The 18,977-nt window shown below is 41.9% G+C and overlaps 3 protein-coding genes across 10 annotated transcripts; 1 reads left to right on the top strand and 2 right to left on the bottom strand.

Moving 5' to 3' along the window:
- Positions 1-321: 321 nt before the first annotated feature.
- Positions 322-4,149, bottom strand: LOC105562694. 2 transcript variants are annotated; one of them, XM_012013726.1, is made up of 6 exons: positions 3,280-4,149; positions 2,534-3,033; positions 1,589-1,990; positions 1,156-1,357; positions 711-866; positions 322-612 (listed from the first exon to the last, which is right to left on the bottom strand). In XM_012013726.1, exons 2-6 carry the CDS (start codon positions 2,914-2,916, stop codon positions 568-570), a joined length of 1,188 nt encoding a protein of 395 aa, XP_011869116.1. In that variant the 5' UTR covers positions 2,917-3,033; positions 3,280-4,149; the 3' UTR covers positions 322-567. The 2 variants fall into 2 exon arrangements, with proteins under 2 accessions (XP_011869116.1, XP_011869115.1); XM_012013725.1 differs by lacking the exon at positions 3,280-4,149 and having other exon boundaries at positions 2,534-3,070.
- Positions 1,279-13,553, top strand: LOC105562695 (carboxypeptidase M). 6 transcript variants are annotated; one of them, XM_012013728.1, is made up of 11 exons: positions 1,279-1,377; positions 1,765-1,898; positions 7,149-7,384; positions 8,413-8,546; positions 8,895-9,031; positions 9,957-10,144; positions 10,519-10,548; positions 11,183-11,478; positions 11,631-11,807; positions 11,964-12,056; positions 12,927-13,553. In XM_012013728.1, exons 3-11 carry the CDS (start codon positions 7,150-7,152, stop codon positions 13,116-13,118), a joined length of 1,482 nt encoding a protein of 493 aa, XP_011869118.1. In that variant the 5' UTR covers positions 1,279-1,377; positions 1,765-1,898; position 7,149; the 3' UTR covers positions 13,119-13,553. The 6 variants fall into 6 exon arrangements, with proteins under 6 accessions (XP_011869118.1, XP_011869119.1, XP_011869120.1 ...); XM_012013729.1 differs by lacking the exons at positions 1,279-1,377; positions 1,765-1,898 and adding an exon at positions 2,714-2,791; XM_012013730.1 differs by lacking the exons at positions 1,279-1,377; positions 1,765-1,898 and adding an exon at positions 5,938-6,023.
- LOC105562696 (bifunctional ATP-dependent dihydroxyacetone kinase/FAD-AMP lyase (cyclizing)-like) lies at positions 13,360-18,656 on the bottom strand. Of its 2 annotated transcripts, none has more exons than XM_012013733.1 (10): positions 18,034-18,656; positions 17,412-17,481; positions 16,945-17,055; positions 16,777-16,865; positions 16,271-16,490; positions 15,431-15,676; positions 14,582-14,971; positions 14,264-14,517; positions 13,953-14,086; positions 13,360-13,772 (listed from the first exon to the last, which is right to left on the bottom strand). In XM_012013733.1, exons 1-10 carry the CDS (start codon positions 18,157-18,159, stop codon positions 13,652-13,654), a joined length of 1,761 nt encoding a protein of 586 aa, XP_011869123.1. In that variant the 5' UTR covers positions 18,160-18,656; the 3' UTR covers positions 13,360-13,651. The 2 variants fall into 2 exon arrangements, with proteins under 2 accessions (XP_011869123.1, XP_011869124.1); XM_012013734.1 differs by having other exon boundaries at positions 13,363-13,772; positions 16,271-16,487.
- Between the last annotated feature and the right edge of the window lie 321 nt (positions 18,657-18,977).

The raw sequence follows: 18,977 nt of genomic DNA, 5'->3' as shown, positions 1-18,977 counted from the left end.
TTTGTTGCATAAAATGTGAGATAATGTAGCGACGACGGCAATTAAGTATTTAGTATTTTGCAACTTAACTATCTGCACTTGTATGCCGATAGTATATACGGAAAAACCGACACGGTTACCGGACGCATAGTAAGGAATTCGCACGACCACAATGAATAGTAATATTTGGGAGAACTGTATCTGTGGTTGTCACATCCACATTGATGTAATTATGGTGCCATAGTTGACGTCATTATTGTATAGTTGGAACAACTATAAAAAATTACGTACGCAGACTTCTATCATTCAGGCTTTGTCTTTTCCAATATGCTTAAAAATTTTTTTACAATATTATCAACTTATATAGTTTTTACTGCTGAGATGCCAATATTTATTATCTATAATTATTGTCGGCGATAATCTAAGATCAAAAATGAGTTTAATAATTATAAGTTTTATTACGACGCTGTTTTTACAATTCGAAAATATCAAGTTGCGAGATAAGGAGATAGGTAGAAATTTACAGTGAACATAATTTACCAAAGCGCTATAACATCATGTCGAAGCACATTTTTAATTGTATATGTCTCACTTTTGCAATAGATTAAACGCCGAGTATGATATTTTTAAAATCTGAAAGAAAAGAATCATAATAAATTAAATGTAGAAAAGTAGGTACGTACAACTGTTAAGTTAGACCGTAAGTAAAAGGAATACAAACTAATACTAACACTACTGTAAGACTGGAGAGATAAAGTTATCAAGAAGCTGCTGGTAAATTTTATAGGAAGTGTACACCGTAACATGATCATTAGTAGCTCTTTCCTTTCGTTTGCTGACAACGAAAGCCAGTTCATACGATATATTGTATCTCCCACACTCATACTCTGCCAACGTGATATAACAAAGTAGTTATTTCATGATAATGTTGACTCACTTAATTAAATATTTTAAACACGTGTACGTGTACCGTGACACACCCATTGTAGACATTTTTTAGACATTCCTTATGCACTTGTACACTTATTACTTTGTAAAGTTCTATATTTCCCAATTTCAAACTTATGATAAATATCTAATTACTTCGGAAATTTTTGAAGAATCAAATTATGAAGATATACTCATGACTTTGAATTATTTATAGGATTTGGGACTGGATTGCGAATGCAAGCCTACCTTAAGTATGACTTCGTTTCCGGACCAGCAGTAAACATAAATTTGCACAAACATACAAATAGTGTACACTATCAAAGTGGCTGTCTCGGAAAACGAGCTGTGTGCTGACAGATAATGTACACTTGTACATAATACTAATATGCTGCCAAAGAATTGGACAAAGAGTACCTGATTGAATATAACGTTTACTGTTCTGGCATATCTGCAATGATGTTACATGTTGTAAGTGGAAACTCTCTCATTACCACATGTAAAATTGTAACTTTGTTTAACTTTAAAACTTGGTAAAATATTCTATTTTTACTTTAAATATTTTTTGGTCGGAAACATTAGCACAGATATAATTCATGGATAGAGCAACTAATATGTACAGCATCGTTGAAAAGTACAAACAAGTAGAAGTGTGAACATGTGCGAAAGAAATAATTCTAACTTGTAAATCTTGAGGTGATGATGTACGTATTTTGATATTATTGCCTTTTCTTTATTTGGCGGCGGAGACGAGTGTTCCAGATATCTGACTTCAATTTTCATTAACTTGTTAGTTTTGTAATTAACTAATTTACGAAGACGACTTTCAAATATTTCAAATTGCGCGCATGTTTGCAGAAATAATCCGAAAACTAGAGTTTCCGTGCCGACGTTTATGATAGTAACAAAAATCACGGTTATGATTTGTTGAATGGATGTAATCCAGAACATCGGAGATGTGTTGTAATCGTATGGTAACCATACACGATAGGGTAAGTAGCCCTCCATAGCGTTTAGCACAGATCTTACTGTGACGCCGGTGACGGAGCTAGTCGCTAAAAGTGAATATTTTATCGAGCATGATCTGTAAAAGTGTATAATTAAAATTACATTTCGAGGAAAATCTCCTATTATGAGATAAGCTCCTAATGTGAGATAGCAGGGTTTTAATTAGTAGGCATCATCTATTGGTTTCATTGTTAATCTATTGCTCAGACATCCCTTGGAGGGAAATCTGTTTAGTGGAAAATTTATTGTTAAGAAACTTTGATGTTAAAAACCTACTATCTCATAATCGAGGACTTTTCTCTATTAATATACATAAACTATTCTGTCTTAATAATAATTGAAATTTATACTTTAATATTTATAAAAGTTTATAATAAACTTGAGTACAAAATTTTGTTCTTATTCTACAAAGAACATAATGTGATTAATAGAAACGATAAAATATATATATTTTTTTTTAGTAAAGTATTTTCTACAAAATATTTGTTAATTCTTATTAACGAAAAAAATATTGTAAATTGATTGTTGAAACAAAATTCAGACTAAGCGTTTAAATTGTGAAATTTTGAAATAGACGCTTTGCTATCAAAGGACAACGGTAATAGCGGTAAATACTCACTTGATAAACTTATCAAATTTCGTTTGTATTGCTACTTCGTCCTCGTCTCGAGGCTTACAAGGTGTCGTCAACAATACTTGCACCAAGTTGATGATTGCATTCCGACGTGCCACAACGATAGTCGCCTTACAAGTAACGGCAACAATGGTCAGAAACATTAAAGTGTTTGTTGCGAAATCATCGAGGTTATCGACAATGAGAATGATATCCAAGAATTGGGTTATCATCAAAAAATATAACAAGACTATTACAATAAAGGTAAACGCATTATATAGTAGCTTAGCAAAGTTCGATGACCACTCGATCGGCCTCCATACACCGCCGATGGTATACATTAAAAAATTTAGAGAAAACATTTGTATACTTGTAACTTTTGTCATCATAAATCAGTTTATTGAGATGTTGCACAATATTGGTGTGTTTGTCGAATTTATAAAAGGAAATTATGAACAAAGCGTTGCGAAAAATCTTTTAGGTTTATTAATTATTTCTTGCAAACTCTAGCAGAAACAATTTAAAGAAAAATTAAGTTTATAAAAATAGAGAGAGAGAGAGAGAGAGAGAGAAAGAGAGAGAAAGAGAGAGAAAGATAGAGTAAGAGAGTATTTCTATTAAATATTATAAATATGATAAATCTGTTTATGTATAACAATCGGGTGATATTGTTGAGCTATATAAAATATACCAATATGATTGGAACAACGGGAGAAAGAGAAAGGAGAAAGTTACAAATATCTATTCCGCACTTTTCTCAGAATATTGCTTCTCACATTTTTAGCAACACAATCGAATTAACTTGGATGTAAGCTTCAATATCGCAAAGACAATTAAATTTCAAGTAGATAATATTGTGCACCCGTGTCACAAGAAACTACATATGAGTTGACTCGTTCCAACTTTTTAGTCATGTGCCATTAACAACGGTTATTAGTACTATTATAGTCTATTACGGTGCACGTTTATTTTCCGTTTACGTGAATAGCATAATGACGGCTGTAGCAACGGATACGAAGGTCGTCTTACTTTGTAACGATCAAGGGGTGCATTTACCCTTGTATCTAAACATATTGTCATATTCCCATCAAATAAAATGTTTATTCACATTCACGTCAGAAAAGTCGTAGGAACAGTTCAGTGAATAAGAATATGAGCGATTATATATATTTCTCTTTACTTTATCATCTCGATACCGCCAAGTGACATTGAGAATGCATATTGTTTTATCTATTATACATATTGCTGCTTGTCTGTTTTTTTTTTCTAAATGCGAAGAGCGCTGACAGAACGTATCAACTCTTGTACGGTGTGTCTTGTGGCGTATATCGTAGACAACTCATATAAGAACTCAGCAATTTCTTTCTTTCCATCAATCGAATTAATATGAAACTAACAATGTGCAAGTTCGATGCAGAGAAAGAAGCCTTCAAAAGCTGTAAAGTGAAACAAGAGTTTAATGGGAATAAAGTGTCATGCGTGTAATATCGTAAACAACATGAATCACTAGGAAAAATAATTTTGTGTCTTCGACAAAACAGTTTAGTTGAAGTACTTTTTTTACAGTTACCAAGTAACTTGTTTTATGTAACAAAACATTTAATTATCTCTACTAAATCTGTTTTTCTGTTGTGTTCTCAGGACAAAATAATTTTGTTCTCGTTTTCATATACTAAAATTTAACTTTTTACTTAATACATTCATGAAAAGTGGAATAATAGTAAACTTTTGTTTTAAATAAACTAAAATAATATTGATTGCTCTATGTATTAAAATTTAAACTTAATATACTAGGAAAAACTTGTAGTATTTCTAACAAGATTGTTTGGTTGCCCCAACAAAATTGTTGATAAATTCAATGGGTTTTGTGCTACATTTCGTAATCATGAGTAGATTCGTCGCGACAGGTCGCCATTTTTTCAAGTTTCGTCCCGAGATAAAAATTAATACTCAGTATCGACATTTCTCGGTTTTCCGGCACGTTCTCGATTGCGCCCATTCACAGTTACATTCCAATTCGCGAATCTTAAACGACGTTGTTCGATAACCGGTTCCGTTACGAAAGGAGCCCTTTGTCGGCGTAAAACGAAGCGGAGGCGACGGTTGATCGTTTCAAGGTAAATCACATCGACCGCGAGCGAGGCGTCTTCCTCAGAAATTCCAAGTTCGAGACGCTCCTCCCGCCCCTGCCCCTCTCTTTCTTCTCTCTCTCGCTCTCTTTCCTCTCCTCTCGCCTTTCTCATTTTACTCGCTACGTCGCGTCACCCGCGATGCCTCGGTGACACACTTCTCGCCGAGGTTGCTTTTTTTTTCGACGTGTTTCACCTTCCGCTCGCGAGTTCAACGATCCATCCGAAACCACGATCCGCGCCTCCGGTAGGCAGGCAGGCAAGCACCGCTAGTAGGACACCGTCCTCAATAGCACGTCGAAAGTACGTGTGGTGGACGTCAGTGATCTTACGAATGCTCTCTATCGACCTGTACACCATCTCTGTGGTGGTGCCCTCGGCGCACGAATAGACAGGCGGCTCATTATATTCGAAAATATAGCGCCTAGAGCTGACGCGAAATCGCCTGTAACAGCGGCTCGTGGATGGGTGGGTGGGTGGGTGGATAGGTCGGTCGGTCGGTCGGTTCGTGTGCCAAACATCAAGAACGAAAACCTCTTCACCTCAATTAACACCGCCGCTGGTAGTGGTGACGCCGGTTAGTAGTGGTAGAGGACGGTGGTGGTGGTTCGTAACCGGTAGCCCCGCGCACGCGAGTTTCATACGTACTCGTCCTCTTTACGTGTAAAGCGCCGTGAGATCGCGAAATTGGTCCGCGATGCGTAAAGAGCGCCGGCAATTGTCGCAATTGTTAGCAACAATTGTTGGAGCAACCGCGTACAATTCGCGGAGAAAAAGGGCACGTTGGCGCGGGGGAAGGGAAACGACGTACCTTTAATTTAGCGCGCGCCGATTTTCTTACCGATCTCGACGCACGTACGGGAGGCGATTTTCTCACCGTCCGCAAAAGCGTACGAGAAATACACCCGCCTGGGGTGTAATAAAGAACCGGACATTTGTTGTTGTTTTTTTCGAGAGGTACAATGGACTTTTTTTTAGCTGAGCTACTTTTACGACGGGGCCTCTTTATCAACGTTTGTCAAAGCTCATTCGTTAACTGGTTCATAGAGAGTCGGACGTTCGCGGTTTTTACGGGGTCACGCGTTTTCGCGCTTTTGCCTCGTTACGTTTCGCCGTGCGAAGCCCGCTCTCCGCGCGAGATTTCGAGATATCAGCGGTAAATGCGTCCGCACGCTAAATGTGCGGCGAAATAACAATTCGCCGCGATACGCTTGACGGCGTTGCTCATTGTGCGCCCGGTGCCGCGACGGTGGTGGTAGTGCCGAGATGAGGCAGTAAACGGGCCGTCTCCTAGCTGGGACACATTGTGCCAGTGGTTGGTCTACAACAGCGGGCAGACAGCAGCAGATACCAGAGCGACGGAGGAAGTGGGTTTCATTAGTAGTGGTGGCGGCGTCGGCGGTGGTGGTGCTCGAGTGCTAGGTGCTGGGTGCTGGTGCTGGTACTGGTGCTGGTGCTGGGCGCTGGTATTGGTACCGGTGTTGGTGCTGGTGCACTGCCTACTCTGCTACTGCCACTGCTATCGGTACTGCTGCTGGCGCTTGCTGTCACTTTGCTGGTGGTGGTAGTGAGCGCGCGGCATATTTCGCTTCTCTCTTTGTATAAGCTCACAGTATCATCACACATCTCTCCGCCGCTGCTCTTGCGAGCCGAGATCTTCCTCACCTTCCTCACTTGCGCTCCTCGGACGCTGGTACCGCGGCTGCTCTTCGGGACCTTTGGTCTCGCAGCCGTTTACCTCTCCTCCTCCTCTCTCTCTCTCTCACTCTCACTCTCTCTTTCTCTCGCACGTTCTCTCTCTCTCTATCTCTCTCTCTCTTTCCCCCGCTCTCGCTCTCGCTCGCTTTTCTTCCCGCTTTTCTCCCTTTTCCTTTTCCTTTCGTTTCCTCCCTCGCGACTTTCGCAAATGCCGTCCGTCGACTCGTCCGCCGTCCGCGCGCCAACGTGACCGCGTACGACCGAGAAAAAAAAGAGGAAGTGCGTGCGTTCACCCACTCGCGTTCACCTGTGGTGCCGTGTCCCCGCATAAACGACTCGACCCTGGAAGCAACGGAAGGATAAAAAATCAGCGTCGAAAATCACTCGTCGCTCACGTTCGCACTGCCGCCTCGCGTGCCGCTTTCGCCGTGAGTTTTACGTACTGATTTCGTCGGATTCCACAAATTCCACGGTGCAATCTCTCCGTCGCTGATACACCTACACGCAGTCAGGTAACGCAAACCGATAACATATAAGTTTCATGCATATTACATCGCGAAGTGTTGCATATTCGTGCAGCGGCAAGTAAAAAAAATGAGAGCGACAAGTTCGGTTCTCGCGTACGTATAATTATGCACGTTTTCGACACACGGAGGCTACAGTGTTCCCATTGGAAAGGTGTGGAGTATTGAGTAATATCTCGCGCCGTTGCCTGGCGGGAGAACGAAAGAGGCTCTCTTAATTTAAAATAATGCCCGCCCTTCGGCGCGCATCACACGATGACATTGTTGCAGAATGTATCGCGCGCTGCTCCTTCTCGCCTTCGTTTACGGGAGCATCCACGGGATGCAATTCCACAACAAGGGGGACGTACCACGCCTGTACCACCCGCGTTTCCTGACGTACGAGGAGCCGTACAACATCGAGTTCAAGTACCACAATTACGATCAGATGAGCCGCTTTCTTCGCGCGACGTCCCTTCGATTTCAAAATCTCACCGCGCTGTACTCGATAGGAAAGTCGGTGAAAGGTAACGTTATCCTCCCGCGGTGTTGCAGACGGTCTAATCGCGATAAACGGCGTGTCCTAAAAAGAAAGAGAGGAACGCTCGGACGGTGCTCACGGCGGCTAGTAACAGCGTCGCCGTTTTCCTGGCCGTATCTGGCATTTTTAACAGTACAGAAAATTTATTGCGTAAAATATTACCTCAGCCAGGGTGCGAACCTGGACCTCCCTACGCTCTGGGCGTCTCACCAATCCGACCACTGAGGCACGTGGTAATATTTGTCGCAATAACGGTATAAAGATGTTGTCTATTTTTCGACTTAAATTTTCTAGCAATTCTAGTAGTACCTTCTGGAAAGTTTAGGTTTCACGACTAAATATTAATCATTCACCTTGGATGAACACGAATTTCGATACCATAGCTATTGGTAGGAGAATTTTTGCAAGGAGCACAGCTGTTTATGTATCACAACCAAACGTTGTAATGGACGAGCGTCGCAGAAACATTTTCTTTCTAATATTCGCTGACAGTTGAGATAGAAATGCTGCTTCCTGTTATTTTAATTGATCATGTACAAAACGTGCGAGCATTGGCCATTCAATTATATACCTCAGTTATTTTTTCGTACCTAGAAAATCGTTGCTGCACCCTCAGAAAGGATTTACCGGGACAAAGCATATTCTTGACGCATTTATATTTCTCACAATCACATTTAGTATAAAAATAAGACGGTATCAAATAAAATCAATAATTCTTATTCGCGATAGATTGTTCTATTCACATTCGAAAAAGATTTACAGCAGTGCCAGTCGAAAGTTCCACGAACATAAGACAAATATACGAGAATGACCTATGGAATATTCTAAATATTCTTGAAGAGTATTCTTCAAATGTTCACATGGAGTGTCTTGTGCTATCTGGGATTGAAGCGTAATAGCATTGGATCAGGAAATTTTTTCTGTGGGTGTGCAAGATCATATCTCTCTTTTTTTTTAGTAATATGTAAAAAGTGGAAGGAAGGCGGAGCGTTAATAATCAAGCGATTACAATAGGTCGTGATTTGTGGGTAATGGTCGTGTCGTCCTCGCCTTACGAGCACATGATCGGGAAACCCGACGTAAAGTACATCGCCAACATACACGGAAACGAAGCTGTGGGACGCGAATTAATGCTACATCTCATTCATGTACGTAATTATGTCAAGCGTTGGAATTTCCACGTCACATGTTACTCACAATGACGGGAGTAGCACATGCGCAGCGGTACGTCGTTTACAATTCGGTGCCGCCGCCGCGCGCAATGCTTTGCGAAGGGAAGATTTGCTCGGTTGGCAGATTTTGTCGGAAAGTAAACCGGTAGACTGACCGCGAGTAACAACAATTTTAGATATTAACTGGAACGGACACGTTCGAGTCAAGTGCGAATAATATAATGTTAACGTCAGCAACTTATTCTTGCATTCGACAACTCGACGCGTGCGTTCTTTTTTTCTCTGCCAGATATATCTCTCTTTCCTATTTTTTTCTCCTTCTAGTCTCTCGTGACTTCGTACGGATCGGACGCGTACATTACATGGCTATTGGATAATACAAGGATTCATATTCTACCGTCGATGAATCCCGATGGCTTTGAAGTCTCCAAAGAGGGACGCTGCGACGGTGGTCAAGGCAGGTTAGACATTTTTGCCAAAAGTATGATATTACTCCGCCAGCAATTATTAAGTGTCGACTTACTCAACCCCCGTTTATCTTATTTTATCTTTATAATGCCCCAAAAATGCCCAGTAATGCCGCAAATCTGTACACCATAATGCCCTCAGCTGTTTCCCCCTCGGTCCCAGCCGAGAGATAAACCGCTGACCAAAATCATGCACACCAAATCCCACTAATGCCCAGTGGGCATTACTTTATCTTATTTTGTCTTATTTTACCTTTGTGATGCCCCAGCAAGGCCTACTGCCCAAACTAAGGCCCAAAAAATGCCTAGTAATGCCGCAAATCTGTACACCACAATGCCCTCAGCGGTTTCCCCCCTCGCCAAAAATATTACTAACAATTTTCGCCACCGTAGCTAATCACGATTCGCTAAAAATATTTCGCCACAATTTCTAAACCGCAGCAAACGGTTTGCTGTCGCACCCAGTACAATAGGCACAGTAGCAAAATGTTGGCTATCGCAACTGAATATTAGTTAACTTATTTTTGAACCATTCCTAGTTTAGTGAGTCGCGTTAACCAACGTTGAAGCCCAACGACCGGTGTACTTAAGCGTGGAACGTTCAAAGGTCGCGATGAATGACAATCTTCCCCGAAGGGAAAATTTCCTCTCGATTAAAACGTGCAAATTAAAAATGTTGCGCCCAACGTTTCGCAAAATAGTCACGGGCTGAGCGTTAATGAATAGTCGCCGGGCGCGCTAACGAATACGCCGTTAAATGGTCCCGTTTCCGCTAAAGGAGATATCCCGAAGCGCCGAGACACATTTCGCCGAGGCCGTTACTTCTCGAGCGTCTCGTCGCTTCGCGCGGAGAAGAGGAAATAAAAAAAAAAAGACGATCACCTCCCAATTTCTGAAATCTCCGCGTACGATTGTGCAGGTATAACGCGCGCGGCTTCGACCTGAACCGCAATTTCCCGGACTACTTTAAGCAGAACAATAAGAAGAGCCAGCCGGAGACCGAGGCCGTCAAGGAGTGGGTCTCGAAGATACAGTTCGTGCTCTCGGGCAGCCTGCACGGCGGTGCGCTCGTGGCCAGCTACCCCTTCGACAACACCCCGAATTCGCGTAAGTTGAATTCACCCTCCGCGTTGAATTACCGTCGCGAAATCGTTAAAAGGCGAGCAAGCGCGGCGCGCGCTCGATCGTCCCCGATCCGGGCCGCGGAGCCGCAACGCTCCGCTGTCGTATCGCGATCGTCCTCCTTGCGAGATGCGTTTATGAGAGGGGGGAGGGGGGAAGAAACAAAACCGGAAACAAACGGCGTTATCGCTTTCCGGGTGCGATCCCTCCAGCGGCGAGTTTCCGCGACACGACCGCTCGATCTCGAATTCGTTAACGTTAACGTTTGTGTATTAACAGACAGATTACAGACAGCTATGACCATAGCTGCTCGTAGCTCTGAAGCTGTCATGATATTGTGTAAACTTTCATGCCGTCAGGAATATGTCGATCGGCGCCGCTATGTGCAGGTATTGTGCAACACATATGATTATCTTAATTTTACTGTTAGTGCTCGATATTAGCGACATTTGCTTTATCATTTACTCGCAAAGCGTAAGAAGCACCTTTTGATGTACCGCCGCTCTTGATCGACTCGAGTGCGACGAGACAAAATGTGACACGTCGAAACAGAACAGTAGGTAAAAATGACAAAGTCTGCGGCTTGGGTCTCACGAAGATTGCGCTGAGAGAACAGCAGCTTCGCTACCGCTCGACCAAACTGCTGTACTTGAAAACGTGTGAAAATGAGGTACTTAGACGCACAATTAGACGCGGCACACGCACATGAAACGCACGCCCCCTTGTACAGTTTTGCTCTGATAAGAGGCCAAAAGAGAAAGAGAGAGAGTGAAAGAGAAAAATAGAGACGAAACGTATATGGGACGGCACGAGCGAGAAAAAGAGACGATTTCTCGCGTAGAAATACAGCTAGAGGCGCCTCGACATTTTCATTGAGAAATTAGAGCCAGAGATTAGAGAGAGCGCCCGGCGGGCGTTCTATCGACAGCTTACAGTAGATTACACAAATCATCCGCGTGCTCTCTATCCGCGGATAGATAGTCCGGCGTTTAAACAAGTAACAATGTCATGTGGAGAGAATAGTGTTTCAGAGTTTCTCGTCGACGCCGAGCGTCTCGCCGGATGACGACGTGTTTCAACATTTATCGTTGACGTACTCTCGAAACCACGGGTCTATGTATCAGGGATTACCGTGCACGCCGTCTCAGCCCGCATTTAAACGTGGAATTACTAACGGCGCCGAGTGGTACCCGCTTACCGGCGGAATGCAAGACTTCAACTACGTGTGGAACGGCTGCATGGAGATCACCTTGGAGCTCTCTTGCTGCAAATATCCCCCGGCCGCGGATCTACCGCACTACTGGGCGGAGAATCGGGCGGTGAGTGGACCTTTCAAATAAAGATTGCACAGCTTAGAGAGAAAGAAGAACGTACGACCCAATTCTCGGTGCGCAACGATTTTTCATGAAAATGCCACGTTTCGTTTTCTCTTTACGAAGAATACTAATGTACATTTGTATTATGCTTCCAGTCTCTAATCAAGTTTCTGGCGGAGGCTCACAGGGGTGTTCACGGTTTTGTCGTCGACGAAAACGGCAATCCCATCGAAAGGGCCTCCGTTAAGGTGAAATCGCGAGATGTCAGTTTCTCGACAACGAAATATGGCGAGTTTTGGAGAATCCTCTTGCCTGGGGTTTACAAGTTGGAGGTACGTTACGTGACGCAACGACAGCCTGTCCAATAGAGCCGTTTCCTTAATACCTTGCGCGTACCAGTAGAATGTAAAAGTTGTCCGAAATAAGAAACGTGCTAGAAACTGCGTTAATCGCCCATTGTATCGCGTTTAATCCGTCGTTTCTCTCAGGTATTTTCCAACGGGTACGTACCTCGCGAAGTGGAATTCGTAGTGATCGAACAACATCCGACGCTCCTCAATGTTACCCTTTACTCGACGAAAGTAAGTAAAATACCGTCAGCAGATTCGGAAGATGATCCATTATTCTTCACGTCCTTTAAACGTGCTATCTAGAATATCGATGCCACATTTTTTAATTACTCTTACGTTTTAACCGAGGGGGAAACCGCTGAGTGCATTGTGGTGTACTGATTTGAGGCATTACTGAGCATTAGTTTGGGCATTAGGCTTTGCTGGGGCATTATAAAAATAAAATAAGATAATAAGATAAAGTAATGCCCATTGAGCATTAGTGGGCATTAGTGTACAAGATTTTGGTTAACGGTTTTCCCCTCGGTTTTAACTAGAGACCCTGTAATCAGAGACTGGCTGTAAGAGTTCGTTAGATTCTACGATCGTAGAAGAGTGAGATAGCCTATGTTTCTCTCTCACTCGCGGGAATTTGACGAACTCTTATGGCCAGTCTCTGATTACAGGGCAGGGTTGGGAAGTAACTCGTTACTTGTAACGAAGTTACAGTTACTTTTTTGTAACTCGTAACTTGACTTCGTTACTTTCTCTCAATCTGTAACTGTAACTTAACTCATTGTCAGTTACATTATTTCGACAACTAGTAACTAATTTAATAGTTACATTAATAGTTACTTTATATATTTTTTAAACCTCCACAGATCACATGAGGTCTTGCAGTTGCGCATAAACGCCTTACAATTCAAATGCAGATTTAACGTTTTTATTTTCATTGCACGAAAGTAAGTGCAAAGTGACGATTCGTTACTTTTTGAGTAACCGTAACGCGTTACTTTTCAGAATTGATAACTTGTAAATGTAACTAAATATACTTTTATCAAGTAACCTTCCCAACCCTGTTACAGGGCCTCTAGTTTTAACGCAATGTTGTGCTTTAAACAGAGGCAGTACGACGAGGAAAATGGGTCTGTTTTATATAACGGAAACGTCGGCGGAAGGCCTTATCCGCACCGTGATCACACGTTACATTATCGGCCCCAATCGGGAGCTAATACCGCGGCCGACGCCAACAGCGGTATCTTCTCGTCTATCAGTAACGGATTCAACAGCTTTGTGACCAATCTCTTTGGATAATCTCGTGAAACGCATATACATACATACACACAGACACATACGCACGCACACACAAATACAATTACTTATTTATTCTATATTATCGTGTAAAATAAAATAAAGCTGTAAGTGTCTGTCCATACTTTATGGATAATCGGTGCAAGCAAATCTTCATCCGATTAATCGGCAAAGTAACTGCCAAAAATGACCTACGTGGTCGCATATTAAGTTCAATATAATTTCTATAAATTGACGTGCTCGTCAGGAATGTAAATTAAAAGGTGTACTTTTTATTGTATTTACAAAGAAACAGAAACACAACTATTTTTATTTCATATAGTCAGTAGTATATGATATAATACCTACGATATCTGAATGTTCCATAGGAGAAATAGTTAATATAATCGTTAATTGATTCCCTCATTCCGTTTTTGGTAATAAACTTGTTATTTATTATTGAGTTTCGTCACTTCTGCTTACGGTAACGGTGCTCGGACACAAGTTGTCAAGTGTAAGGACAGAAGAAAAGGGGGACAAGGAAGATAACGAATATGTTACACGTCGGAATGCGTAATCGTCTGTACAATAGCCGCAATCCATATTGCTGCGGCATACGCTCCAGCGTCCACTTCCGTTAAATACTGAGCTTGTTTTATATAACTGGCTCGCCCTGCCCTGTAAACAGGCGCACAGTAAATAGACTACACCGAGCACAGTTTCGCTACGAAAGAGTGACTAAGCTACAACTGTTGGAAAATTTATGCCATTACAAATTATAATGGATTAAAATACAGAAATATTTTAGACGCCAAAGTATAAACGCATTATCCCATCGTGACTTTCGCTTTTACTCACTTCGGTTTCATATTTCTCGTAGAGTAGCAACCTTCCCACGCTGCCGCCATTATTTTATCATAAAAATCGCCCGGAAAAATCGCTTCCTCTAACAATCTCTCGTACGCCGTACACGCCCCGTGCATTGTATCGATCTAAAAGTATGGATTGAAATTCCTCTTACAATCTTTTAAATACGGATCCTACGTATGTTCCGCAATAAATTTAATTGACTTCGCGACAATACGGCGAACAGACCCTAATACTGCAGAATGCAGTATTGTCGATAATACATTTAACAATACAATTTAGCAAAGTCGACGAATGCAAACCATAGTCCTGTCGCCAGCTCTCGCCTTTCCGTATTTCTCCAAACAATTTAAGCCGCTGCGGAACGCACAATGCCAGACGCGTCGCAAATCCTCCCCTTGCGCGAATGACGTCAGCGTTTTCGCCGCAGTTGTAAAAAATAGACAATACAGAGCTCCGGAAGTTCCGCCCATACGCTCCTCCGCAATATCCGCCATTTCCGCTAATAGCGCCGCCGGATGCGACAAGGATAAGCTATCTAAATTGCTCAGAATACCTGCGGACACGTAAAAGTTAGTAAACCCGGTTGGAAATTAAGAGACACACGTGTTACCGCGTACCGTCGGCAAATCGTTTCAACGTCGATCCGCAGTCTCCGTCTCCGCAACCGCGGTCCAGCCCGTTGAGATATGCCTCTTTCTCGACAATGGCGGCACAGGCGTCCCGCAAACACGACTCGATCAGCCGCTGATCGCGCGCGTTTAACGATATTCCGATTTTCCCCATTTTTCTCTTCTCCGCATCTTTCGACGGGACGCTCGTTAGGGCCGAAGAAATGCTATAGGCGCAACCTGGCCAGCAAGGTGCCGTCGTTTCTTCGTCGAGACACTCGACCAACACGTCCCCGTGGCTTTCGGTCAACTTGAGCAGACTTACGTGTATCCCGACGCTGTTTAAGGATGTCATTAAAATACCGGAATAGACGCGAACAGGCTGTATACCCAGGCCTTCTGCACCGAGAGAAACGTGAGACCATTACGAGTGATCACGAGTGCAGCAGATAAAAGTGAAAAGTGGCTAGTCGAGCGAAAAATTCACGGCAGTCATACATGTTAATTGTTTGATGAGAGAAATTCGCCAAAAAAGTAGACGTCAGTGGACAATGGAAATTGAAAGGCCTCCAAATTTATAGCTTTTTTTTTCCTTAAAGACGACGCGAAAGAGAGAGAAAAGATCGATTCGTCGTTTAATAAGCAGCTTACTCTCTGAGAGTCAATCAGGGGATTGCCATTGAAAACGGTGACTAGTCGCTGGTTTACAGTGAAAGTATAATACAGCACTGCAATTTTCAGTGGTATACTTGCAACTGCCAATCGGTGACTACATTCGCTGTTTTCGGTGATAACTCGCTGATTAACTTTTAGAGAGTATAATTCGTTACATGAAGAAGACGACAATGAAATACTCACGGAGCTGATTTACCACCTCGTGGACGACGATTCCCTGCTCCAATTGACTTAGAGCGCCGAAATTGTTGACTATAACCGCGACCGAGTCATTAGCGGACAAAGATAAGGCCTCGCAAATGCGTTTCAGCATTAACGTCACCAGCTCGGATGCGGTCCTGAGCTTAATTCTCTCGTATCCTGCTTCCCCGTGCACCCCCATCCCACACTCTATCTCATCCTGTGCAAGCTCGAACATCAGACCTTGACCTGCATTCAATATTCCCTCACAATCAGAGTGGCACACCGAGCGATTCTAACAATAAATCGCAATTCTAAACCGCAGGTGATTTCTTTGGACAATATAGAACTGACTTTTTCCGCTCGGCGGGAACTCGTTAAAACTCGCTCGAAGAAAATTTAGTTAACTATTATCTAACAAAAGTATGTGCATCTATTTTGTAAATACAGAGGAAAGTCCCCTAATATAAGATAGCAGGGTGTTAATTAATAGGCATCTATTGGTTTCATCGTTAATTTGTTGCCCTCGGGATGAAATCTGTTTAGCGGGAAATTCATTGTTAGATCGGGCAATCATTGTGAATAAAGATTTGCGATGAAATATTGATGCTGAAACCTGCTATCTCGCAATAGAGGACTTTCCTCTACCAAATGTTAGGAAAAGTGGCTGGACGACAATGATAAAGGAACAGACATTGTACGGATTCTGATGATCTATCGGGTGGGGGAGAGCAGCTGCGCGCCATATAGAAGCATTATGCGCATAACAGCACGTGTATGTAATTAACGCGATTATACGGCGCAAACTGTAACGGTAACTTATGAGCCCCGATTGTCGCGTACCTGGCACAGCGCACGCGGACAGCCCGATTCCGTAGGTCGCGGTGCTTTGTGATACGCGCCGCGCGATTTCCGCTACCTCGCACAGAGGTAAGCCCTTCTCGGCGAGAGCACCCGCGATTTTGATAACGAATAGCATGCCCACCAGTCCGCGCTTGCCGGCAACGCTCCGCTCGTTTTCGGGAATGCTGCAGTCGTCGTCGACGATCACCTCCTCCACCTGCTCTCGAGATGTAACTTTCAAATATTTCTCATAATAGAGGACTTTCCTCTATATATTGGTAGTGACCGTGCAAATTTTCTATTTTACAACTAGTGACATATTGAATAAAATTAGCCATTGAATAACGATGCAAAACTTTCGACCGACAAGATCGTCAAGCTTGGAATACTTGACATATTTGATATATAATTTTTTTTCTCCATTTTAAGTGCTGAAGTTAAACTTCAATTAGGCGCGAGCATATTTGACAAAGTAAAAATCTGTTAACAGCTTTTGTTCATTTTACCATAACACCCGTTTGTCGCGCCTTCTCGATCGCTATACCAAAATTCAGGCAATCCCCCGTGTAATTAGGCACCACGACCATAATGCCAACTAAAATAACATAACAACAAGATGTTATAATGAAGAATCTGTTATATTTTACAATAAAAAGTATGTAGAGAGGAAAGACCTTTGTTGTTCTCTGCGATGCACCGAAGAGCGTACGTGATATGAGTAGATGGCGGTGCCGCAAAGATAGAACCCGCTATAGAAGCTGTCAACATGCCACTGCCAACAAAGCCTACACGGAAAAAAAAGTCTCGTGCACTAGACTTTCGTCCTATCGAATTTATTAACGAAATATCAAATATTCAATTTTAATTTTACTTCAGAAAGAAGCTTCTATTTATCTTGTCTAAAAAGGAGCGAACGAGAGCTTGTTCTGATTGAGATGTTCAATTGACAATTAATGTAATAATAAGGGCCAGTTTCACAAACGTCGGTTAACTGCTAACCGAAGGTTAACTGATCCTCTGTCTCTTCTTAGAGAACAAGATAGAAAAAGATAGGGCGTTGACTGAACTCTGGTTAACAGCTAACCAACGTTTGTGAAACTGGCCCTAAATGAAAGATATGTATGACGTAGACACTAATTACCTGCAGCAAACGGTTCGTGTCCACTACCGCCGCCGCAGACCAAGGCTACTTTATTTCGGCGATCCCTATGCTAAAGTATATAAATTGCATTTGGAGAAATGTATTATTTACAAAGAAATCATCACAAATGACTATTTGATCTAATGGCATATTAAATAAGATTAGTACATTAAGTAACAGTACGAGCTTTCGAATGACAAGATCGTCAAACTTGGAAAACTTGAAAAATTCGACATACAATGTTTTTCTCTTTGGTATTCTTATTAATTTGAACTTCAAATCAACTAGTGCTTAAATATTTAAACTAGCGCGAGTACATTTTACAATACAAAAACTTTTATTCTTATAAATAAAAGTCGACAGAGCTAGAGAAATTTGTATTATTTCTGGGAAAGAAAACTGCTCCAGATACCGAACGCTTTATAAACGTATCTGTCATTGACCCTTTCATGGTCACTCGAACATACAATCCCATCTATAAAATTTAAAAAAACTCCACGCAATTTAGCATGCATTATACTGTTGAAACGTTATATCAACAAAAGGTTAATGATAAAAAATTAATTTGGCCATGAAAAAGCTAAGTACTACTGCGAATAAAAGAGTATACATATATACGTACGTCTGGCGACAGTACCACTCTGTGCGACACGTGATACTCTAATTGCGGATACGTATAGGATAATCCCGACAGAGCCTCGGACACGGCATCGTCCAACGAGTTAATCAAATTCTTCGACATCGCCATCGTGAGTCACAGTCAGATGGAGAACACCAACGTTGAATCTCACGTCGGACGAACCGAGATAAATTTCAACGAGATCCGAGATCGAATAATCTCTGCCCGGGTTATCGGAAAGCTCGTGTGACGTCTCACGTATTTTGATAACTGAGGTCTTTGAATTGCAGTCGCAGCGGATGGAATTGACGTTACATTCAATTCTTCGTTCACTCGTGCTTGGTCGGAACGCGTCCAGCCGCAAAGTGACTGATTTATGTTTCTCGCACGTATGAATGTACTATGTATGTACGACTCAAACGTCCGCACTTTTACAATCGTTACTTGAAAATAGAGTTTGAGACACAGCTAGTTCAATCATCGTCTCTTGATTGGAAGACCAACTGAGAGAGTGAGTGGGATTATTTAGCTAAAATGAACAAGATTTCACAATTATATTCAACGAGGCTGAATTAAACTTGAGACATGACATATCAAATTGCAAATGGAATTGTATTCGGAATTCTAACATGAGTTATAAATCATTTGAAATGGGTTTAAGAAATATAAAAATGTTTATTATTTTTTAATATGAATCCAATAACAATGCTAGATATATGTAAATCGTTTTACTGTCAGATTATTTCGAGTCTATCTCTAAAAGAATACATTGTGTACAGCGAGTATAGACCTTAGACATCTTCTTTTACTTTTCATGCTATCTTTATTATATGTATATTAATCCATGCGTTTTAAATAGTAAAAATTTTTTTTTCGACAATTTCAAACCGCTCCAGCATCCCCTTGTGTACAATAATAAGTATAATAAATTTATAGCAATTGAAAAG

This window comes from Vollenhovia emeryi, unplaced genomic scaffold (assembly GCF_000949405.1).
Source record: "Vollenhovia emeryi isolate VEMERY1.0 unplaced genomic scaffold, V.emery_V1.0 DF939185.1, whole genome shotgun sequence".
Classification (NCBI taxonomy): domain Eukaryota; kingdom Metazoa; phylum Arthropoda; class Insecta; order Hymenoptera; family Formicidae; genus Vollenhovia; species Vollenhovia emeryi.
This window is presented reverse-complemented; position numbering and strand designations above follow the sequence as displayed.

Coding starts and splice junctions, on each gene's coding strand:
- LOC105562694 (XM_012013726.1), bottom strand. CDS start 2,916: ATGATGACAAAAGTTACAAGTATACAAATGTTTTCTCTAAATTTTTTA. Junction 1,991..2,533: donor AAATTTGATAAGTTTATCAA/GTGAGTATTTAC, acceptor ACACTTTTACAG/ATCATGCTCGATAAAATATT. Junction 867..1,155: donor GAAACGAAGTCATACTTAAG/GTAGGCTTGCAT, acceptor TCACGTTGGCAG/AGTATGAGTGTGGGAGATAC.
- LOC105562695 (XM_012013728.1), top strand. CDS start 7,150: ATGTATCGCGCGCTGCTCCTTCTCGCCTTCGTTTACGGGAGCATCCAC. Junction 8,547..8,894: donor TAATGCTACATCTCATTCAT/GTACGTAATTAT, acceptor TTCTCCTTCTAG/TCTCTCGTGACTTCGTACGG. Junction 10,549..11,182: donor ATCGGCGCCGCTATGTGCAG/GTATTGTGCAAC, acceptor TGGAGAGAATAG/TGTTTCAGAGTTTCTCGTCG.
- LOC105562696 (XM_012013733.1), bottom strand. CDS start 18,159: ATGGCGATGTCGAAGAATTTGATTAACTCGTTGGACGATGCCGTGTCC. Junction 16,866..16,944: donor CATCGCAGAGAACAACAAAG/GTCTTTCCTCTC, acceptor ATGTTATTTTAG/TTGGCATTATGGTCGTGGTG. Junction 15,677..16,270: donor GTCCGCGTGCGCTGTGCCAG/GTACGCGACAAT, acceptor TATTGAATGCAG/GTCAAGGTCTGATGTTCGAG.